Source organism: Nesoenas mayeri, assembly GCF_963082525.1.
Source record: "Nesoenas mayeri genome assembly, chromosome: 4".
Classification (NCBI taxonomy): domain Eukaryota; kingdom Metazoa; phylum Chordata; class Aves; order Columbiformes; family Columbidae; genus Nesoenas; species Nesoenas mayeri.
In genome coordinates, this window is record NC_137540.1 from 26,277,900 (window position 1) to 26,303,089 (window position 25,190).

General features: G+C 44.4%; 1 protein-coding gene across 1 annotated transcript; it reads right to left on the minus strand.

Moving 5' to 3' along the window:
* Positions 1 to 19,085: 19,085 nt before the first annotated feature.
* On the minus strand, positions 19,086 to 25,053 carry AREG (amphiregulin; the record flags this gene model as incomplete). Its single annotated transcript, XM_080343831.1, has 5 exons — positions 19,086 to 19,173; positions 20,941 to 21,099; positions 21,546 to 21,729; positions 24,372 to 24,551; positions 24,753 to 25,053. 5 exons carry the CDS (start codon positions 25,051 to 25,053, stop codon positions 19,086 to 19,088), a joined length of 912 nt encoding a protein of 303 aa, XP_080199957.1.
* Positions 25,054 to 25,190: the final 137 nt, after the last annotated feature.

Sequence of the window (25,190 nt, forward strand, 5' to 3'; positions counted from 1 at the left end):
GACTGATGTGGTCATGTGGCTTGATTCAGAGAGGATAACAAGGAGGCAAGCAAGGCTCGGAAAGCAATGTGCTCCTCCAGGAAAATCTCACTTAATATTGATCTGACTGCAGACAGAGTAGTCCGAGCTGCATTCCTGCAACATTCTCAAGCTATAGCTTGTTGGAAATTCTGTTAAATAAATAGCAGCTGTTGGACTTGATTTGGGACAAGAAAAGTGCAATTAATATTTTTTGAGGGAGAAAGACTGGCTTATCAAAACATCTTCCCCAAGTCACATCTCCGCACAGGCCCAAGCAGCCCAGGACAGCCGCACCAGCTTGCTCCAACTCAGGATGAGATGTTAAGTCTCCAGAAGCCTGAACAGGGCCACACTCATATCAGCATTGACAAAAAATGTTGCACCTTTTTTTCCCTTAAGGAGCCAGACACACGTGTTTATCCTGATCTCCTATGTTAAGGCAATTGGTCTGCAGAGTCCTGTGAGGGTACAGCTGCAGAATGTATTTTTCTACCATCGTTTTGATTGTCTCTCCAATTTCTGAGTCTCCAGCTCATGTTAAACCCTAGGTATGACATCTGACCACACAGTATTTCCCCTGCAGACAGATCTTCTTAGTTTTCACACTACCACACGTTAAGTTTACACAGCTCCAATTTGACAGAGAACCCAGAGCAGGACTCTGAATACATGATAGGGAGGCCGTGCAGCTGAGAATAACCTGCCTCCAAAACCTGCATCTGAAGGAAACAAGTGGGTTTGTACAAGTTTCCCTGATACCTGTTTAAAGAGCTGATCATAATAAAAATATGACATGGCACCTAATAGAAATAGAAATATGCAAGCACTTAATGTAGGGATGCAAGAGCTGATGGAAAAAATCAAAATGGAAAAATGCAGTTTCTTCAAGTCAAAGTGAGAGAGAAACAGCTCTTGTCTTTCCTGTGCTAACAGGGCTGAGTTGTGCCTTATAGCATGTTCCAGCTGAGGATCCGCAGAGCAGCTCAGCCAGCGTGCTTAACAAGATTTTCCACCACACCTTTGGGCTGCAACACACTGTCATCATGTCATGCATGCCTGAAATACCTCAGCAAAGCCTGGATAAAGGAACCAAGGGACCTGTTTCTGACTTTGCTTGCTCGAGCTAGCAACAGATCTGCATGGTTTCTTGGGGGCTGTTCTGGAGGGATGTGGCCAGCCAGTCCCAAGCACAGAGGAAGACTGGCATCCTTGGTGGCCAGCATTTCCCTGCTGTATCTCTCTGTAAGTGAGCCCAAGCATCTCTACAGAAGAACTGAACCATTACAGGGCAAGAAGGTGTCAAGGTTATTATTGTGCACACACAGCTTCTCCTTAACTGGATTCAGCCTGTGACACAGATGAGCCATGTATGCAGACAAGTGTGGGAGACCACATGCATGCTTACTGAGATGCTTACTGCATGCTTAATGCCCTTGCAGACAGATCTCAGATTCAAAAGGACAAAAAACCATCAAAACCTGGACAAATGCAGAGTCCTTGCCAGTCCTTGCCACTGGGCTTGAGGAAGTAAAACCACAACAGAAAATGTATGGTGATTTGTGTGCAACTTGGAAGCAATGGGTGCCTGCATGCCTTCAATAAGTTCCAGTAAGGCCAAGACTCCTGTACACACACCTGCTTCCAAACAAGAATACATGGCCTGTCTGCTTCATCACCCATGTTTGAATAGCCCCTCACTTCATAATACTTTTCAACCATTTCTGAAAAATTTCAGGTTGTTTCCCCGTTCATGGAGTAAGGGTCTGGGGATTTCAGAGCTCACCATTTGCCCAACCCAAGATTATTAACATGTCTTATTGTTCCAAGACCCACACAAGCACCTTGATGGCAGAGCATAAGCCTTTCTGTAGGATTTATATCTGTCATTATATTATGTCATTTATATCAGGAGATAATGTCTTGCACATTCCTCAGTCGTTTCTCCTGAGTCATAACCTTCTTCTGGAAACAGACAATGGAGGGAGGGAAAAAAGGAATCAAAGCAACTCCTTCACTGCCTCACATAATGTTAATATTCCTAGCATATTTGTTTGGGGCTAGCTTGAGCCCAATCAAAAGGTTTCACTTGACCAGGACCAAAGCCTTATTTCGACCTGCAGCTGGGCTGTCACAGTGCTTTTTGATCTCCTTTTTGAAGGACATTCAGACCACTTGTAGCTGGCTGCAGCATTTTAAGAAATGTGGCATGGCTGCATAGCTCAGCCCACAGAGCAGAGGAAGGTCAGGCAGCGCCATAGCAACACTGGCACATCCAGATTAATCCAGCAGAAACTGAATGCTTTGATACATTCAAGTGGATCTTGCTGGAGCACAAAGCACTGTGCTCCTCCTGTTTCTTCAAGTTTAAGACAGCAAAAAAGAACAACTTACAGGACTGAAACCATCAGCACTCAGTACTATAGCATCCTTGCACTGACATGCAAAGGGATCATTCTTGACTCAGCCCATCTCTTCAGTCTCCACCTCTTCACTATCTTATTCCTTTTCTGTGGGCTGCCCTTACAGTGCTTATTATTGCTCCACCTCAGATGTACTTGTCAAGTGGCTTCACCAAGACCCTACCAACTCTATTCCTGCTTTCCCTGCTTTTCAGTGCCATCCAGCCCTGGCTCAGTCTTGACGTATTTCCTCCATGCCCAGACTCGCAGCAGTTCTTTACTGTCTCTTACTGAAACCAATAGCCCATTTGCTTCTGTCCTCCCAGCAATGCTTGCTCCTCTCACTCAGCTCATTCCTGCAGTATGCCCTAAGAAAACCCCAGGGATTTGCATACAGCCACAATCACGAGGGAAACAAAGAACAAACATTAGGACTCAGTACACTGCAAATTGCCCATGTAAACCCAGAATGTTCCAACATGAGTGGAACATCTTTCCTGCCTCCCCAACAGAGAGAAAGAACTGCATCAAACTTTGACAATATGTGTTATTGAGAGCTTTGGCCTCTTTAGCAATCATGCCATATATTTAGTCACTAACCAGTATCTGTTAAGCACTTAGGCTGGAGAAGAGCAGAGCTGCCAGAGCTTGCTGTCTCTTACAGTGGTGAAACGTTACTGGGTTCACAAGAGGCAACAGGATAAAATACACAACTGTAGAGCAGCATTTTCAAAAGTCTTCAGCATGGGCCCAACTCTGGCCTGTTGAGAACAGTGGGAAAACACCAGAGTTATGGACTGCAGGGTGTGCTCAAGGCTTTTGAAAATTAACCGTAGATTTGTGGGACTTCTTCTTCTGTCATCCATGAAACTTGGACCAAATGATGTGGTTACACTGCACCCACATTTTGTCTTGAAGGATCCCAAACTATTTATAGTCACTTGTGTTTTACTTTGAGGTGTGTTTGGGTGGATAAACAGCAAGGACAAAGCCATACACTTAAGTCATCTTATTGTAAATAAAGATATCTTCCAATGATGTGCAGGACCGAGTGAATGAGCGGGTACATACCTGCACATACATATTTTGTTTTCTGTCCCCATTAGACAGCCTGGACAACTCCGACCTCACAGTGGATATTTCCCTGCATTCTCACCCAAATGAAAACACACCCAATGAGAATACTCCAAGTCAAACAAAATGCCTTTTTCTACTCAGAACAAAGCATTCTGCTTCTTTGAGTGATTTATTTTACAATAAATGATAAAAAATGTTTTGTAAATATTAAATTATCATTTTTAGAATAAATAAGAGGTTTTCAGATTGAAAGGGGTGAAATTAGACCTTTCTGCAACACTTCTTTCTTCCTGGACCAGTTTCACTGATCTGCTAGATAGACATTCTGATCAGAAGGAAGAGAAGCAGTCTTCTCCCTGAACTACCTCCCACCTGGAATCATGGTCAGAGATTAACAGCTAGGCACTTTACCAACAACCCCGTTTGCTGACCCTAGGGCAGAATTTCCTGTGCAGAGTGTCACCATGTCAGATTATATGTTAATCAAACGAAAGCACTTGAAGTACTAAACTGTGTTTCTTTACCTCTAAAACAAACACACAAGCGTTCAGATCACACCTATTGTTTTGCATACCTGAACCTTCTTGCATGAACTTCAGTATCTCCAGCAGCTCCACGTGTTAAGAGTGGGAAGATCACTCAGGGTGCTCGCTGCTATCCGATGTACTGCACATCACATTGGCTGTACTCAATACAGCGCTTACTGTAGGCAGGTCAGGAAGACCAGCAAAGACCAGAGCAAAGCATCCCTTTATTAGCAGTGACAGTTGCCATTTTGCAAACTCCTTGAAATTCCCCCCATCTAAAGGCAGAGGTCAAGGAAAAAGGAATGGGAAGAACCACATAGTTTATGCATGTCAGAACAAGTTCCTGATCACATGGTCTCAGTCAGACTACAGTTCCTCACTGCTCAGCCAGAAGTTGACACATGCCACATCAGATTTAATTTCCTAATTTTGCTTCATGTCCCACCAATCAGAAAATGAAAGAAATCCCAAATGGTATCTCTAATATCGTACAGTAACAGAAAAACCAAATAAGAAGCCCCCAAGTCATTCCCTCTCCACTACAGGCTTTCCAGAGCAGTTCTCAACCACCTCTTAGAGCCCTCTGCCATCCTAAGAGCTGCTCTTAAAGCAAAATCCATTCCAAAAGATGTCCTGGATCTCAGCCATATTGCAATAGGACAGTGGAGAGTGGGTTTTTGTTACGTTTTTTACAATAAAAGGGCATGAAGAACCTTCATGCTCTATGTCTGTCAACTGAATCAAAGTGACAGTCAGAGCAGCGAGCAGATCAGATCTATGTGCAGGACACAGTATGTCCCACAAATTACCAGCGTATCCCTAGTTTGTTCCTCCTTTTCTGCTGGGAAATGGTGTCCAGGTAGAATGTAAGGCCTCTGGATATTTGCACAGGATTTTCAGATGTCCTACAGATGAGTCAGGGTATTCGATCTTCAGAAATCACAGCCATGTATGCAATACATGCACAGGCCACTAGCCAGACTATCTGTTTCTGAGTAATGGTGAAAAACTGTATCTGCTTTATTTATTTGCCTCTCATTTGGGTGCTATGGTCTTTAAAAAAAGGCAGGCTTCTCTGAGGACTGGCCTCACAGACAGAACCCAAAGATAAGAGAGGTTTTGTTTTTCCTGTGGGACAGAAGGGACTGTTGTGAGTTTACTGCAATCCAGAGCCACTAAGTTGGCACAAAGCAAGCCCCCACAAGGACAGAAGGCGTCTGTGCATAGGGGAGAGGTGTTACCACCAATAACACCTCTTATTTTCAATCTGCCCTTTGTAGTTTTGGTTCTACTGGTGAGGTTAATTATTGTAGTTTATATTCTAACATAACCAGCTTAGGAGTTTTAAAGCTTCCTGGTCTTTGGAGAGCTGGTGATACAGAGAAGGCCTAGGAAGAGCCACCTCAAAGCTCTGGTTTACTTGGGATCCTGCCACAGTTGCAGAAAGTCTATGTACACCTACACAGAGCATCTAGAGATGTCTTGCTTTTGCTGTGGTGTGGAGACCCAGGTTATCCTAGAGGGACACACAGAGGCCGTCAGTCCCTGTGCCTGTACAGTATGCTACAAACATGGGAGTCAGTCTCAAACCAGCAGCAACTTTGAGTGTTTTGAAAACTCTGTTCCTCCTCTGAAGACACGTTTCAGGCAAATCTGGGCTCCCAGGCTTTGGACCATCTGCACCAGTGCTGGGGAGGCAATGGAGGGAGGAGGAAGAAGGCCTCCAAGTGTAAGGCACTGAGGGGTGGCAGGAGGAAGCACAGCTTGCCAGAGTTGGCTTTCAACAGCCTTGTTAAGAATAGCTTGGGATGGGAATGGCTGTTTGACCTGACTATCTGTGGCACAGCCCTGAGTAATGTCATTGCACTTCAGAAATGCATGCAGTGGCATTCATTTCCACACAGGTGGTATTTGCATAGTAATAACAATTCAATAGCCTCAGCTGTAATTGCTGCTGGATCGATAAAGGTAGGTGAACCTACATCACCCACAGGAAACAGGATATGTCACAGTGCTTCCAAGGCAAACCTCTTCTCCCAGAGAAAGACACAAACTTTTGCATTGCTCTCTTCAGCCTCTTTCCTGTCTCAAGTAAGCTGTGCCTTATAAAGATGGCAGCTGTTATAACACAACATGTGTCGCAAATGTCCTGTTGACCCTCCAGAATGTGCCCACCTGTGAAACACACTGGGCATCCAAGGGACAATAATTAGTCCACAATGATCCAAGCTTTGCACTGGCCACTATCCCTGCATGACTTAATGTTCTAAGCTGTTTCGGATGCAAAAGGAGTTAGGCACTATCTTCTGATGTCTTGTCATACCTCTATCTCCCCAGCTGCACAGCACTTTACTGGGCACTTGCAGAGTGCAAGAACCAAAAGAAAAGTACAGGATCCTGCCTCTAATGGTGCCTGAAAGGGAGTGAGACAGTACAAGTACAGAGCACTGGGCCAAAGAGTCTACACCATTCAGTTTCTGCCATCTTGTGTCTTGGGGTCATCTTCAGAGGGAGGATGTAATTTCTCTTTGCCATCAGTGCCTTTCGCTGGAGTTCTCCATTCACTGGCTCTTTGATTTTAAAGCCATTTGTATTCCAAGCCAATCTGTACTAAAAATAGGATTTCTTACTAAGAACAGCACTGGCATTACTCACTTAACCTGGCATGTTCTCGTCTCACACAACATTGCCACACCTCCAGATGGAGGAGTGCGCTGCAGTAATAATCCACAACTATGTGCTTCTGTGAGCAGGTTTTGAAACTTTGCCATCCTTTGGAAGCTCCCACTGTTTTTTCTTTCATGTGCTAATACAGTTCAGTGGCTTATCTCCTTTCACATCCTTGGGGCACACCTCTTTGCAAGACTGTACACTGACAATCCAATCAAGTGGGAAAAACACACAGGAGATACATCTGTCCCCCTTTCACCCCCATGCAATTCAGGCCAATCTGCAGATCTAAGCTAAAGGGGATGCTATTCTTACCTGCATTCAGGAAGACACAATTTGCTGTCCCAGGAAGCTACTACATCCTTTGGCTCTGACTGTCAGCTGCTCCACTCAAACTACTCATCGATTACTAGCAAGGAAGCTTTTGGATTTTCCTGGTGGGAGGTACACTTTTCCAGCTCGGTTTTGCCAGATGCTAAGGATTTCTGCAGCGTATTGCTCCTTCTCAACATGTCTGGAAACCTAAGAGTGTGGGACATACCTCTAGCCAGGTCTAGCTGCATCGCCTTTTCCAGCATTCTTTTGAGTTTTGCACACCACTTTCAAGTGCAGTAACATGTTTCCTCCTGCCATCCATGTCAGAGGCACAGCCAGTGCCAGAGCTGATTGTCATTTATTTGCTCTGTTAAGAGGTTAAATACGCAGAGGTAAACGTGGGCATATGTCCATCATGCAGGCTGCAGTGATACTTTAAAGGAAGCACCTTTCTTTGTTCCCTTAATAATTCATTCATTGGGAGTGTGGGAATTAACCTATATAAATTTCTGCTACTAAGCAGATACACCTAGATCTTGAAATAGTGGAGAGGTGAGAACCAGCTACAGAGGCTCTACATATTGTCCTGGTAGCACGGAAAGAAACAAACCCACAACAGCAGGTGGGAATAAATGACTGCATGGCATTTCTCACAGCAAATTCTCTTTACCTCCTGTTTTCCAGTGACCCAACAAAAATCCTACAGAGCTGCAGCAGACACCTCTGAGAAAGGTCTGACTTTTAATGGGACCTTCAACTGGGCCCTCTCTTCTGGGGACTGAACTCTGACAACTGGAACTGTGCACAGGTGCTTAGATGCAGGAGTGAGCAGAGGCAGCTACACTTTGGTTGCACCAGCACTGGGATGCAGGTGTGAGATTGCATCAAGAAGTCAACATGAAAAGGGAGGCTGGCTTTCCAAACTTGGCTCAGTGCCCCCTTGGTAAGCTGCAGCTTACAACTCATCACCTGAGAGGTGGAGAAGAAACCAATTTGTATTTAGGGCATCTCACTAACAGAGAATTTTCTCCCTCCCACCTAGCTAGAGGAGGGAAAAAACATTTCGGCACAGAGTGGGCTGAAATCTCTAGTATTTTCTGATTTTGTCGGAAGAACTCTTAAGGTTCAATTAACAAGAGTTAATGAGTCTGAGATTCTTTACAGAGGACAGACCAATCCTGATTCATCCACTGGAAGTTATAAATTACATTAACATCCGAGGAGCTGTGCAGGCTGACAGAAGCATGAGGCAATGGTCAATGCCCTGTTGCTGGTTTCCTACAGCTTTGAAAGGAGGTCAGATAGTATTGTTGCCAATGAGGTCTTAGTTGCTTAGTCTTTTCAAGGTAGGCTCTGTACAGTGAGGTAACACTCCAGACACTGCAAAACCTGCCTGCATCTTGCAGGCATCTCCAGCCAACCTTCCCCTTGCAGCAATAGCCCAGAGCACAAAGCTTTGGACAAAATGCAGGGAGGAGCTTATAGAGTGCAAGCCTGAAGAAGACAGCAAAGAGGTCCAGGAAAGGCATCACCATCACACTGCAGTTGGGCAGGACATCAGAGTGGTGCTATTACACTAATGGGACCCTTAATGATCACAATCATTTAATCATGAAAGTGAGAAACTGGCACACAGAGATAAGTCTCATGGAAGATCCTGCAACTGTCAGGTATTTGTCCATATGAGGATGAACTCCCCACTTAGCTGTGCTGATTCTCTAAGATGGCATACTACATTTCACAGACCTTACAAAGGGTAGTAAGAAAAGGATGCTTACAGATGTGAAGCACATCTAATCTAAGCTTCCTAGGGAAGAGACAGCAGAGAGCTGTGGTTCCTGGGGAAACACACTGCAACCCATGGCTCAGAAGGGTGCACGTATTTGGGGAACAGCTACTCACATGCACAGTGGTACCACACTGCCTGTAGGACAGAGACTACAGCAAGGAGGAACAAGAGGTTCCAGGAGGCTATACAACAGGCAGGATGAAACATTTCTGGCAGAGTGCAGAAAAAAAAAAATACACCTCCAGTGGTTCTCTCCTGCCCACTGCCTTGTCATTCTGCTCAGTGGCCTCAGTCACATTGGCCAGGCCTCTGAGCTGCAATTAGCCACGTGAGCCAAAGTAGTGTGTCTGTGGGCTGCAAGGGGGTGAATAAGCAATTGTCAGGTTTCTTTTCGCACAGATTGTGGCATTATTAGCAAACTACCTTCTGCCAGCTCCTGCTTCCTCGTCCCATGGAGAGCCTCCCTACACTCTACTTTGGGAGCTACTGCACAGGAATATTTCATAAACAGGCCTGAGGGTTTGTCTGCTACCTGTCCTACTTCCTTCAGATCACCTGAGATCAGCTGGGCTGGAATGTCTGCCCATATAATACTCCTGTGCTGCCTGGATGCGAGATGGAAACTTACCCACTGAGGTCGAAGATGCCTTCTCACTCATGGTCTTGGGCTTTCAGCTTAAGTCATGTTACAGCTGGCAGACAGGCCTCCCAAATCATGACATTGACTCTAAAAATCAAGAGAGGAAATAAAGTAAGTCTTGCTATTTTCAAAAGTCTTTAGAATAATACTCATTTCATACACTGAACTTCATCCCTTCTGGCCGTATGGGCCGTAAATATCCTTGCTCAAAATCGCTATGTGAAACTTTAGGTTCTCAGGCCATGTCTGCATAACAGGAGCCAGCCCTTTGTGCACCATTAAGCACCTCCAGGGACTGGGCCCCTGAAGGGACTGCCTCATATAGTCTGCCACAGTACCAAGCAATTGCAAATACTTCTATTTGATGTGCAGGCATACACATATGTGTACAAAATACTTTAAGCTTCTCCAAGGCTTCAAACTGAAACACTGTTAATATAAAAAACCAAAAACTACAACTACTTACTCCTTGAAGCACCATCTGTGATGGAAAGGTTCACAGTGAAGTCACAAGCATTGATAACCATGCACAAAGCAGTCTGAGACATCCTTTCTGAAAGGCTTGAGTACCTTCCATAACGTTATCTGTATTACCAGCTGTTAATCAGCACAGACCAATTGATTTCATCTTCGACTGAACAAGGGCCTGGCTCATCCTTGTTTGGGTAGGTGTTCGTCTCTGTTAGTTCTGTAGCTGTGACGGTGCATACATATGGCTTGGTAGCAGTTTTGGTACTATTGCACTTATTGTTTCACTCTGCCACTGGGCTTGGGGCCCATGGAAGGGTTAATCCTTTCCCTGGTTTTGGCAGGTAACAGCTGTTCTACTTTCATGATCACCCAGTGAGATGCATTTTGGTGAGGTAAGTGGATGTCCTTGCAGGAGCTCCTACAGGAGGAGCTTTGGGAAAACCAGTCAGAACTGGTTCCGTCAGTCTTAGCAGCATTCCTGCTCCCATGCTGATGCAACTGGATCCAATCTCCCGGCAGACCAGCCAATGCCTTTCCAAAGAGCTCACTCCAGACTGGCTGGCATGCTGAGAAGAGACTGGGGATGGCTGTGACAAAATTTGAGCTAGAGGACAAAAGGCCTTCGGCCTTCATTAAAGCTGAGAACCCTTGATGAAGGTAATGCTTGTTATTAATTGGCTACTCCCAAGAAAACACGAGCTGCCTTGTTATGCTGTGAGTTTACCATTCTGCGGAGCATCTCCCCAGCACTAGTGAGACCATGGATGTTGAATCACAGTGTTGAACCGCAGAGCAATCACTTGGGATATCTGAGTGGGACTCATTTAGAGACTGTTGTGCAACAGTGGTGTGAGACAGTAAAGCACGGAGTTACTTCAGTGGCAACACTCGACCTACTCCCACTCAGGATTCAGTGTGTAACAGCTTTATGTGACATGCTCTGCAGCCAAGCATGGACTTAAACACATCCTGTAGATGAAACAGCTAAACGGTGAGCATAAACACTCCAGAACCAGGTAAAACCAGAACAGACAAATATGCAAATTCAAACCGTGTGTTCAAACTATATTCTACATGCACCAGGGAGGCCTCAGTTACCTATGTATGTCTTCTGAAGGAAAGCAGCTACTTGCACAAGCAAGATAATCTCAACAGAAAGAATTGCTAAATGCTTTAATCATGTCTTAAAGCAGAATTTTTCAGATCATAGCAAAAGGATGGGATCTTCTGAACACTGCTGTTTTCCTTCTGCTAAATCAATGACAAAACTTATGCTGATGCTACTGGGACCTAGATTAGACATCACTGGCTGCTAACAAGCCCCCCACCATCACTGTTCACCACCCCTTTCCAACATTACTTGCAATATTTTTCCTAACAGACACACATCGTTAAGTCTTGCACTACTTACTCATTAGCGTTGCAGTAAGTGATTTCTTATGTAAATTCTGCCAGCCCACAGAAAAACCAGTTCAATTCCAGTCTGCACTGCTGGGGTGGACATAGAACAGAGGAGCAGAAGCACAGATGCTAATGATCCTGTTCTGGTTTTTGTTTGTTTGTGTGTTTGTTTTTCTTTTTTCTTTTTCTAAAAATAAAAAACCAAGAAAGAGGCATAAAAGCAGTCACTGCATATCTTCCACTTGCAAGCAGAATTACCCTTGCATATGCAGGGAGACTATTCCAAATACAAATTTCCCCTGGCTACCTGTTTCCAAGTGCTGTCTCCAAGCTTGTATGTAACAACAGCAGTTTCCGTGCACCTAATTAGAGGTTTGAAACTGATAAGAACTTTTGTCCATGGACCTCAAGTCTTCTTTGAAATCTTAACTTCACCTTTTAAAGGCACGGCTCTGCAGCTAATGGCAACATATATTTTCTAAGTAGTCTCTCGAAGACAACGTGACTGAGAAAAATAAGTGTGCAGCCATGCTAAAAGGATCATTTTCTTCTTATTGCTGCTGCTAACACAAGCTTCTCAAAGGCCTGGAAATGGTTTCTGCTTTTATCTATGTCACAGCACACACCATTGCATCAGTATCCTGTCAAGCCTCTCCCCTACAGCAGACAGGTAAGAGATGCCTACTGCTGAGCTTACAAAAGGCATTGAAACTCTAACACTAGGGTATGCACTTAGCACAGAGGAACTCCTTAATATGCCTTATTACACCTTAGTATTCCTTACTATGCCTCTCCTTAATATTTGTAGTGCTACGAGAGAGATATTGGTTGAATTCAGCACCTTCATACGTCACAATGTAGCTCATGCGAACTATCCCAGATAAATCTTGAAAACTGAAGGGAAGTTACTATTTTTTCATGGCAGCAGTACTTACTGGGGAGTCATAATATAAAATCCTGTACTTATTCTGCCCCATTTTGCTCTACTCTGCTACTCTATTGTCCTACCTTGCTCCCCCTTCCAGCTGAAATTCCAATACTGTCTTTTTCAGGTAATACTCTAGTGCTTGCATAGAACATCTAATCAGGATTAAGACTCATAGCTACTGTCCATGTTCTTGAAAAGCTTTCATCACAAATGAGAGGGACTAAGACCTGACAGGACATTTGTTGCCCTGAGCCCTGGTTTGGTTTTGCTCCCTTCTGCTCTACCCAAGAGGTGCCTGCCTTTCATCCCTGACAGTAATCATCTCTGGGCATTAGACAGGAAATTACCTTTTCAATGGAAGGAGCTAGATATAGTATGAAAGCAATGCAGACAGATAACAACAGGAGCCACGCTAACTCTGTGCCTATGGAAATTACATTTGAAAGCTTCATTTGCAGCTCTTGGTACCTGCATTTTCTGTGTGCACCTTTAATAGCTTCTGAACATAAATCACACTGCTTAGAAATGGGAAGGCAAAGGATGCAAGAGGAAGTCTTGTGGCTAAAACCTGGAGCAGCTAACAGGTTCAGCTGTTGTACAACCACCAACAATTCACCTTCCCATCTGAGCAGAGAAATAAGGAGTGGAATGTACATCTGGATTGTTTCTGAGGTGCTCAGACCCCACACTCACAGGAGCTGTATAAGTGGACACTCTAATAGACACATTTCAAAATACATTAATTGCTTTAGACACCTAAAAGTCATTTCTCTTTTTACCAGTTTAAAAGTAGCTACTTGCGATGCTGAGAAGATTTTCTTTCCTTAGCAAAAAGAACTTAACTGACAAAGAAACATGTACTTCCTTGTCTTATGGAAAACTATCAGGTTTCAAGCACCACCCACGAACTAATTCCACCTGTGACTGCTGTCAGGTACCCAAATATAAATTCATTGTCAGTTGTGTAAGGAAAACCGCACTCAAAGAAGGAAGCTATATTTCAAGGTCTGGACCCAAGTGTCAATAAGCAAGAATCCAAAAGCAGTTGAAAGTAATGACAGAGTTATCTGACTTAGCATGGATGAGGTTGGAATGAGGGCATGACAACTAGGTTAAGACATATTGGAAACACTGGATTAGATCAGGCTCTTGGACTATTCAGGTTTGGTTTTTGTCCCAAAATGCAAAGAGAACAGAGTGCATTATTTCAGTCAAAAAACATTTAGCTAAGATTTGAATGCAAAAACATGTCTTTCTGACACATAAAGTGTATGAATGAAAATTTGTTTTTGCTCAAGAAAAACTGCTACTCTCCTTACTAAGAAAAAATATTTTGAAAGCATTTCTCTACCTTGGACTTAAGACGTCCCACTTCAAAGGTCTCCTTTGGTTGAAAAAGATACAAGACCTGCTTCCTTGGCTTTGGCCTAGATCCATCATGAGCAAACGATAGCTGTTTCCCTCTGACATTCACAGGTGTAGCTGTCTCAACTGAGCAATCTCACAAGTCATGGGCAAAGCCAGACCTGCAGTAAATCAGGATTACTCACTCAAGGAAGGCGTAATCACCAGAAGAACGATAGGTATGTACAGCTTTGTTCACAAAATGAGAAGGAATCGAGGTTTGCTTATTAAAGGCTGTTTGACCCTTCTGTCCACTCATCTGTCTCATGGGACTAGACTCCAACACCAACAATTGGCCCTTGCTCCTTCAGCACGCATGCTTACTGCATTCAGTTGTCGCCAAGAGCGCAAAGCCATTGCTTACTATCAAAGATAACACCTCAAGAGGCAAGCAATTGCAGGATTGTTCACCAAAGCAAGACATACCATCAGTGCACTGAGAAAACTTTTTCAAAAAGAGACAAGCATTTGTTCCCATTAGAAACCTTGCTTTCAGATACATTTGCTCAGGTAGTTTACTGAAGTGTTTGTAGTGCTAAGAGGCTAGGTAAGTATATTGATATAAAAAATGCTGGAAGTTATTTTAAGAACACAAAGCTTTATACCAATTACGGAAATGGCGTTGGATAACTCAAGGTGGATTTAGGCAAAACACTGCACAACTACTTCTGGCAACTGCCAGAAACACCTTCATAGGTGTCTGTGTGTATCTGCATTTATCAGGGAAAAGAACATGTCTTAAACTCATACCTTGCCATTGCCACAGAGAAGAACTTGCCTTCCTGTAACATCCAGCAGGCAAAAATTCAAAGTAACATCTACTACTACTCTGAGGGAAAAGGGGAATACTGGGAGGAGGACAAGAAGAGGGAAGTAAAGTCCAAAAACAGACAGGAAGCTATTCTGGTCGTAGACAGCTGTGAAACACTCAAAAGCTCCACAAATACACATAAGAGTAAAACACTGTGAGGAGCTAACATTATTCTAGAAAATGCAGTGATCTTGGAGAACACCACATTTGGGAAAGAAGGAATTATGCAAGCAGACATGTTCTTCACATTACCAGAATTCCTGGATATTGAGCTGGATATTAAAAATTACTTTGCAAAATCAGCCATGTATGCAGAATATTATGCAAGAAACACCAGGCTACTCTTCCAGGACTCAAGAGAGGCCACTACAAGTGACACAGAAGCTCTCCTGTCAAGATAACATTGCCACTTGAAAGTCAAGAAAAATCTGGAGGCATAACTTACTAATAAGATGGGGAACCAGAAATCCAGGCATGCTTAGTGGAACTAACATAACTCCATGGTGAGGGGAACAGATTAAAAGCCAGATAATGTATACATCCTGAAGAGCAGACCTGGCTGTGCAGGATCAACGATAAAAACTATCTTCAGCCTTGCCCTGCAGCAGATCAGGTTTGCTTGTCACCCAAGTATAGCATCTTTAGACAGCAAGAGACTTCCAGACATATAGTTCCACCCACCAGTTGTTTGTTTTTTTTTTTTTTTAATTTATCAGCCCACTGGACACTATGGGTCTTGGTGGTGCTTGTATATCAAATTCATATTAGGAAGCTGGTAAGCAGCTTGGGGCCATAACTCAAGTAGGAAAAAGCCCCAAAACATTACTGCTTACTACAAGTTACAATTGATCTCAGATCTGAGTTCAAGTCCAAGCCAGGACAACTCCAGCTGACACTACAATTTTCAAGAGTCTAATCACACAGAAAAAGCTCAGTTGGGCCTCTCAGTTTCCTTACTGCCTATTTTCAGAAAATACCCACCAATCCACCTAGTAATCAGAGTACAAAAAATACACAACAGATGGAATTTACAAGTTACACTCATAGCCTTACTTCTGTTAGGCTTTCAACCTGGGGATGGAAGAGGGAAAACAGTCCCTCTGTCTGTTCAGTCTTCTATGCTAGCATTGGTTTATTTTATCAAGTAGAAAATGTGGTATGAATAAATACCCCAGAAGGCAAATAAGAAATAGAAGAGTTTCTGGAAGAAAAGTTTCCCAGCTTTCAAATGGGAGTTGTAATCCATCCTTAGTCTCACTAGGTTATGGCTTGGTTACCACTGAGATCAAGCTTGTTTACTCCAAAGCAAAAAGCTTGGCATGACTTATAGAAACAGCTGTCCTTGCCAGAGCTCTAATAGCACACATCTGTGGAAAAGCTGCTTGGAGAACTGCTGTTTACTTTGGTAATGAAGCTAGTTCCCCAGAATGAAACCTTGCAATCTTTCCCAAGAGATGTTGCAATACATTATCCTGTACCTCAGTTACATACCATACAGACTCTCAACAGTCTGAGAACTACTTGGCTAAATCAGGAGAGCAAGGCAATGTAGCTTATCTACTCTGGATGGTACTATGCTCTATTCCTATATTGGATTCAAAACACAGGTCCTAACTGAAACGTTGTGTTGGTTTTATTTTTTTTTTTTCCTCCCTTCTCTGCTACAAGTTAAGCCACAGCCAGTAGCATCTCTTAAAGACACTTTCGAGAGAAGGGCCTCAAAACAAGATTATCAAATACCTTCTTCAAAACCTGCTTGAAGGCCAAACTCACCCCCTTGTCACTCTTTATTTTAGTCAACTCTGAACTTAGACCCCGGGTCATTGCTGAATGTGTTTAGAGGGAACACCAGCACACACTTGGACTAATAACTACCTGGTGAGGAAAATGAATTCCAGGTAGATTGTGGAGGCCAAGGCTTCCTTTCTGTTTAGGGAGTCATTGGCCTGAGGCTATTCTGCTTCTCCTCATTTATCAAAGACTGAGTTTTAAAGGCACTGTCCAAATTCTCACTGACCACACAGAGATTGAAGGCTCTCTCCTCTTCAATATTCCCAGCTCTTGATTCCAGTGCAAAGGTCTACTCATTTGCTCAAACTTCAGTCTGAGATTTTGCTTCTAACAAGGTGGGTTACTTTGCCCATCCCTAATCCAGTAACTAAAAGACTCCTTTGTAAAGAATTAAGTGGACCTCCTACTGAAACAGGTACTTGCATTTTAACATTCTGTTTACAAACAACTTGCACTTTTGAGAGCACTGAGCTCATAAGATCACAAGCCTGTAGCTCTTCACAGCCTTACTTTGTGCTCTTAAGTGTTGAAATTGCTGCTCTGAGGAGAAACCAAGCTCTAATTTGAAGCGCTTACATGTACTCCTGAGAGCAAGAAAAAAATCTTAACATGATTAGGTTATGTAAAAAGTTTAATTATAAAATAAATAAGTTTGTTATGGAAACATTAAATATTAAATACAGTAATAAATATTTACACATTTACAGAGATGACTTGACAATTAACCGTGTTCCTCTGCTACCAGAAGAATTCTGCTCTGTTTAAACAGAACACATTGACTCTTCCAAGAAGAAACTAAACTCAAATAATACTCTGTGCTCAAGATCACATGGACAGTTCAAGAAACCAAGGACACTTGGGTCAGAAAAGTTTGAGGTAAGTTGAATTCTTCACACCACAAGGTAGAGCACAAGAGACCACTGCTTGCAGAGTGTCACTGCATTAATTTAATTCTTCAAAAGGAACAGGTTCTTGGTCACATTCAACTCACTGGATCTGACTTGAAGCATTTTACACTTTGAGAGCTGCTTAAAGCAGCATTGAGTATCTGGGTAACAGAAGCAGCTTTGTGTTTATAAGAGATGAGTCCAGGCTTATCAGCTTGCTTAAGCATGGATCTTTTCCTTCAGATGCAGAGCTTCAGATCTTGCATTTACTGTCTTAGCATCTTCAGGAGACTAGTTTTAACTCAGGCTAGCACACACACAAATGGATAGCACCACTCACACAAGTCCTACTGAATTCAGAGGGATTACTTTCCACATGTACAGTAACAGAACCCAGGTGTGGCTGACAAAGATCTGTCACCAACACCCTGCAAGTCAGAACTAGAGATGAAGTTCTCTGAAGCTGATATCAACATGGAGCACAGCAACAGGAGAACTAGATTTTTCATCCACTGAAGTCTAGGGAGACAAGCCATGCAGAGCTCTTCCTTTAACTTTTTTTTTTTGGGGGGGGGGGGAGGCAGGCAGGGAATATTCTCCCCTCCATCCATCCCCCTCAAAACCACAACAAGCTCTCTCCCTTAAGTTATAGCTGCCAAAGGAAACTTGCTAACAGATTAAAGTCCATCCACACAACAGCAGAGACTGGAGTTCCAGCACTGAGAGGGCTCAGTAGCCATAGTCTCTAGCAGGTCTTGATAGCAGGTCCTCTACCCCATAGCAGCAGCTCCTTCCACATCATTATGCCAAGATGTAGTGGTAACTGTCTTCCCCAGCAAGCGATTCAGCAGCAAGTGGCATGTTGACATCTCCTTGCAGCAGCCTCTGTCTTGATTAATCAGGGCTTAGTGGCAACAGCTCCCACCCACAGTGTCCAAGTGGATGTGTCAGGTAGCCAGAGGTACCCCGCAGCTTGGCAGTGGCCACATCAGAATCATTCTGCAAGAGGCAGACCAGGCATGTTAATCATCACCCAAGACATGAGCACTCTGAGCTCAAACCTACATCCAAGGCAGATAGGTTAAATATGTGTACACACTTGGCAGACTAAGATCCTCCACTAAGATACTCTTCAGCCTTAAGTAAGCTTTGAGCAAAACACTCCAGTGTTTGTCACTGGACAAAGCTTGGACAAGGTCTGTAGCTGACATGTGGCAAAGCAAAACTTCTGAGTTCTGCCAGAACTTCTCAGGACTACCCTTTATAGTTTTTCCCTTCAGCTTGTAGCATAATTCCTGTTCAGTAAGGGTCCTTGAGTCTGCTGATAAGTACACTTAAGCTCAGAAGAAGCCAAACTTGCTTGCTCATTAAAAGCCACTAGACTTCTCCAAGGAGTGATCCACCTAGGTCAAGGAGTTTTAGTGCTCAGTTGCTATGGCAGTATGTAACTCAACTGAGAAGCTACCTATGGCACTCACAGAGTGGGCAGCTTTGTCTTGGTCTACAGCCTCCAAGCACCAGAAACTTCCCGATGCCTTGCAGAGAAGACATGAAAATGCTCAGTATTTCTCTTAGGGGTAATGATGATCCATCTGGCTGCTGTACTATCTTCCAAGGTGCAAGCCTGCCTGTACTGAAGCTGCCTCCGCCCAGATATCAAGGGGGTTTTTTTCTGCTTAAGTCTCAGTACAGCTTCCTATCCTCAATTTTTCTTTAAGACAGCAGCTAGAAAGCTAACAGTGCTATTGAAGAACTCACACAACTGAGGTGGGTTTTGCAAAACCAGAAAACTGTGCCAGTCATTCACATGTAACCTGTGCATTTCAAGACACTTCAAGTGTTAAAAGCAAAAACTAGCTTTACAAAACATGCATGCAATTCTCATATGGTTAACTCCATCCTGGAAACACTAAAAAGTGTTTCAAGTCAGCTTTCATACCTGCATTCTCCTCATTTACACACCAACATGGCCATTTCTGTTTTCTTGTCGAAGTTTTTTCCTTTCTTCTTTCTCTTCATACTGAGGACACTTTTTCCTGACTCTGTGGAATTATGGCATGTTAGAGGTAATTTTGAACACTGACATACATCCTGTTGTTACCAGCCTCCACATCCCCTGCAGCATTTAGACTTATGTCCTCTGAATCCTCAAGCAGCTCCTCAGCACCAGGAAGTTTCAAGCAAGACATTTTCTAAATATTCACCATCAAGCAGTATACAGCAAAGCACCAAGGTAGCCCCTCCATTAGGCACTGGCAGTTTTGCCTCCCAGAGCTAGGCCTTCCTAGCTCAAGCCTGATTTGGTAGCAAGACAAAGAGAGTTTACTGCTGAAATTGAGCAAAGCACCAGGAGGCTTTTTGGAGGATAGATTTCCTGGTGGCTTTAGCAAATGGCTGCAGAGACTAGACTGCCTTCGTCCTCCCCACAGCAGCGCCCTGTGGACGTCAAGGGGACAGGGACTTCAAATACTTGATGTATCCCTTGAATAAACAAGCTGCTTATTGATTTTCTCCCAGTTTCTCCAGCCTTTCCTGATAACTGTTCCAAATAGAGCATCTAGCTTCTCTGGATGAAGGTACAGATAAAATGTACCTCATGCTTCAAGGTCCTGATGGTTCAGAAAATAAAATAAATTCAATCCCATTCCATGGCTTGCTCCAGAAAGTAACAATGATAATTTGTTCTTACAGCACTACAGAACTGGTTCTCTCCTAGCAGTAAGGAATGAGGCAGTGTTCAGAGAACAAGCCCTCATCCCAGCATTCCTCTAGTTCAGATCTAAATACGGATCAGTGAAATGACAAATGCACACCTTGTTTCTGGAATTGCAGGAAAGGGTACAGCATGTACCCAATTCAGCTTATGTATTTCATCAGGATCTAAAATTAGACTGAACTTTTGAGTTTCACCTACAATATTCCAAGCCCTACTGAGGCAGAGCTGCAGTTCAGAACTGGAGGACTGCTGCAATATTCAGGAAACACTGGAGTCAGGCTACCCATGCTAACTATCTGACCTCAGGAACTACTGAGGAACACACTAGCCAGAAGGAAAAGCACAGGCAGGCCTAAACTACTGCATACTGCTTGTTAGCAGGTACAAAGAAGAGTTTGATTTAAGGCCTGGAACACATATCCAGATAAACTCTCTCCATTTATTCAGAACAGGACCCTAGATTGTGATTACCTACTAGACTGAACTGTCAGCAGTTGCTTATGCCACAATGGTTGTTCCCTGCACTTTAAGAGCAGGCAGTACAGTATTGTGTGCTGACAGCACTTGTTCCCCCATTTGGTTCCTCCCCAACTGAAGTATTTAAGCCCAGAAGCCTCCATTAGTAAATGCACAGCTGGAGCCCCATTTCCTTCCCTCCAGCCATGTACCCAGCTGTTGGATAATAGCTAAGCCTGAGGCTGTTATATTACTGCTTGCAGGCTTCTTCTCCACAAGGGTTAGGGTAGACACTGCTGTGTCAGCATGAATGCTCCTCCTCCACTTCCTGCTGATGTTCTGTAGCACTTTAACTACCCCGGTTGTAGCAAGAGCAGAAAGGCTCTTGTTTTAAAATATAGCACTCACAGACTGCCCACAGCCAGTATCAAGAGAGGGTAAATTAACATCTAGCCACTTATGAACATGTCAGACTACGCTTCTACCCTTAAGACATATCCAAACTAAGATAAGAACTCAGCCCTTTTGCATGTCTTCCACACAGATAATTCAGATGAGCCATGCATATTTTGGGGCTAGGCGACACAAGCCCCACGCATGCTTAAACTAGACAGACACCAAAAAGTATAATACTTACTGCACAATCACAATGATAAGTACAGTAATGAAGCTGATGCTTGACAACAGGACAGCTACCACTACCAACACAGTCTTCGAATAGTCTGCCACATCATTCTTCTTCTGAGTCTTCATGAACTGTTCACCACAGCGCTCACCAAAGAAATCCTGATGACACCTGCAAGCAAACATCAACAGAAATTCTTATCAGCTCCCATGCTGTTTGGAGCCAAGGACACCCACACACATGCAAAGCTGACTTAGACATCTTCAGAGTTTCCCATGAATCTCAAGATGCTGGCTTTAGAGCATGTTCATGAAATGCAGTCAGTGCTCTAGCACAAGGTTTGTCAGCATTTCAACAAGTCAAGATTAGTTTGGGTGTGATGTTCCAGGAAGACACACCTTTTCATTCTTTTGGTTTGAGTTTATGACCAACTGATGAGTTCAGTGGCTTGTTATGCATCTCAGATGCCATCATCACTTAATTTACATGGCAGAAAGATTCTCAGTCAAAATACAGTAGGAGATGGATCTATGTCAAGTTGACACTTTTCCCCTAAGCCCTCATATGCCACCAGCACATGCCAATGACACCTAACTCACAAGGTACAAGTAACTTACTTGCAGGTCACCATCTGGAGATGTTCGAGGTATATGCATTCACCATGGATGCAAAAGTTTTTGTATTCCATTTCGCAGGGAGTCCCTTTCTTTTTGTTTTTCCCTTTGTTTTTCTTCCTTCTTGATTTGCCAGAATTCTTCTCACCCCCCCTCTTTGTTGGCTTGGGTTTAACCACAGGTTCAACTGAAAAAAGGACAAGGTGACTCAGTCTAGCAATGCTAAAAAGCTACATTCTGAGAAAACTGAATTACAGAATTTGCTGAGGGGTAGGGGGATGGTCACTGCAGGAGAATCTGCAACCAGGAAACACAGGATGCAAGTGAGTAAACAGCTGTACATTTCACATCCAGCACAAAGGCAGCAAGCTTAGAAGCTCTTTAAGCTCAACTCTGCCACCATTAAGTCCTGTGCAATGCAGACCAAAAGCAGAATGAGAAGATGAGCTGAGAGAGCCACTAGAGATGAAAAGCAGCAGAGTTGAAGGACTGCAGTATTTCACAGTATAAGATACTCAAGTGAAACCCTACAGGTTCAAGCAAAGATCTGCAAAGAACTTTGAATTCACATTGAGCCAAGCCATCCACTGGTTTTATTATCAACTCATATACAAGGCTAACAACATCCATTGCTCTAAACTCTCCATTTGCATCAGTGATGAAAGGCATTTTAACTCCCCACGTCCTCCTGAGCACTTGCAGAGGCAAGACAGCTTGTTATCCTAGTTAGCATACTTGTTTCTCCCAAATAACCTGCAGTGCTGTCTTCAGCAGAAGGCAGTTCATTTCCAGCTCTCCTACTTTGACAGAGATGCCAAATGCACTGAAGGAGTGAAGGCAGGATAGTCCACAAGAGTCAGGTTATTTGTTCTGCCACTTACTGTTGCTCCTCATTATCTCAATTAAAACAAACCTCTAGAAGAGTGTAGTTTAAAATCCTGGTGACTTAGTAGGCTTTGGATTCAAGCAAGGGCAATCATCTTGCTTTCGCTGAGGAGAACACACTAAAGCCAGTCACTGACTATAGATCATAAGCTCCACAGCTGCTCCATTCAGCAGTCAAAGCCTAACAGCATTATTTTAAAGGAATTTTGTAAAACACTGGCTCTCTGAAGAAACCATCCCTTTACTACTAGCTGCAAAGCATATCTTCTCAGTGCAACACCATTTTATTCAGGAGTAACAGTTAACCAGGTGAGTCTGAACAGCTCTTAAGAACAGTACAGCTATTTACGATATTCTTCCAGGCTTATTATTTCTCTGTTGTGCTCTACAGACCTAATTAAAATAATTTTTGGAGTATTAATATTTTACCCAGAGCACTATGCATATAGGTAGTCACCACAACAGGACACAACTGGATCCGACTACTTCCTAACCCTGTATTTCTAGTGACAAGAACAGAGCCTGCACAAAGAAACCAGGTGTAGTTCACTGTTGTCTAGACAGCTGATCATTTTAACTTCTAGAGCAACAAGCCTGGCTTGAAGTTACTTAAAAGCAAAAATGCCTTCAGCAATCAGAAGTCTGATTCAAATGGTATAAGCTAAATTAATGTATGTAAATGAGGAACACTGTTCCTGCAGCAAGGTTTCCTATCCCTAGAAGTGTGAGCTAACTACTGACAGCTGGGGCCCCTGTTCCATCCAGCTGGACTCGATTATTTAGGTTCACACTTCCACAACTGAGACTCTTTGCATTCTTCTCTCTGCAAGGCTCAGCATGTTGGTTTGATCTCCATGTCCCTGTCTGCAAGCTGCATAGACAGGAAAGCCATCCACAGCTGAATCATAACAGCTTGAAGACTCCACAGATAAACCTCATGCCAAGAGCTAGTCTACAAACCAACCACCTTTGCTAACAATTCTGGTTTCTGTGCAGTTATACAACAGTTAAGTCATCAAGCCAGTAGTTTCACAGGCTGAACTGCTCAATAACTCTGACATTCCTGTTTCCATTGGGGGTCTTCAGCTTAAGGAAAAACTTCAGCAAAGGTCCACAAACTTCCCGGACTGGGCATCTGGAGCATGTTCGCCCTTCACCTAAGAGGTCACTTAGTCTCATTCAAGTCTCCGGGTGTTTCTGCAGCAAAAATAGTTGCCAGATCCCATCCTAGAGGGCAACAGCACCAGCCTACTAACATCTACTGAGATTTGAATCACCTGTAGGTACCTGGCTTGTTTTACAATCACACTTAGGCCAGAACAAATAAAATACTCCCATCCCCATATTCAGGCAGGCTACTCAGATCTCCTCATAGTTTACAAGTGGTCAGACTACAGTAAATTCACACAATAGCTATTGACAACTAAGTATTGCCTTAAAAATGCTTAAACTTTCCTGCAGCCACTTAAAGGTTTAAGTGTTTGCTTTCCCTAAGAAGTTTTAGTCAACTCCAACCTAAATAAGCCACCATGAGTAAACACCCATCCTTGGAAGAAGAGAGAAAACCTGACATAAAAGCTACTTTCAGGGCCAAACAGCACCCATAAATCTCATTGACACTTCCATGCTAAGTAGGTGGTAGCTACCGCAGCACACTCCTCCTGTCAGGTTTATCAAAAGGAGAACATTACGGCAAGCAATCAGCTAACCTGCAACTTCCACCCACCCTAACTGCACACACGACCCCTGAAAGCCTATTTTTAACACACCAGTTTCACACAGAAGCACACTTCTGCTCCATACTCAATGAACTATGCACAGCTGCCTTAGAAAAGTATGGAAAAAGCAAATGCATCGAGAACCCTCAGGCCCAGCACTGCAGAGCTGATAAACCCACCTCACATCTTGCCCTGTCCTTCAGCACCGGGAGGGATTCAGACTCACCTCGAATCAAGTCATCCACAATGTACTGGTGCACGGGAAGCAGCTCCTCGTACTCTTCATCCTCATAGTCGGGACCCGACACGGCATCACCCTCGCGGGCCTCAGGCTCCCGCTGGCCGAGACCCCCGTGCCGCTCCGGCTCCGTAGCGTTTGGCGCAGACCCGGCGACAGGCCGGCAGGCTGCGGGGGGAAATGGCACCGTAGGCAAGGGGCAAACCAACGGCCGCCGCGCGACAGCCCCCTCACCGCCCCGACGCCACGAATGGCCCCAACCGCCGCCGCGCGAGAGCCCCCTCACCGCCCCGACCCCACCAACGGCCCCAAGCGCCACCCCGTGGGGTCTCACTCAGCCGTGTCCCTCCTCTCTTGCCAGCCTCACACGCACCTGCGAGCGCGACCACCGCGGCGAGCACCACCACAAGGCGCATTGGCGGTCCCGGGAGCTGGCGGCAACAGAACGACAGGTGTCGCGGCAGCCGGCGGCGGCTGGTCGCAGCGGTGCGCAGCGCCCCATAGGGAGGCGCCCGCCGCCACCGCCCGCTTTATAGTCGGCCGCCGCTCGCGCGCCCGGACGTGAAGTGGCGTCAGCGGGGTGGGGCTCGGCGGCAGGTGAGGGCCAGGCGCAGGCGCACGCGCACCCGCTGGTGCAGCACGCGCCCCTCCCGCTTTCCACCCCCCTCATGCTCCTCGGGACCGGTGCGGCGATCTTGGCAGTTGACGGTATTGCACGGCGTTGCCATGGAGAGCCTTGTATACGGAGACACAAGGAGTTTATGGCACAGGCACACCTGTCTGGCCACTCTGCTCTTCGCTCTAATC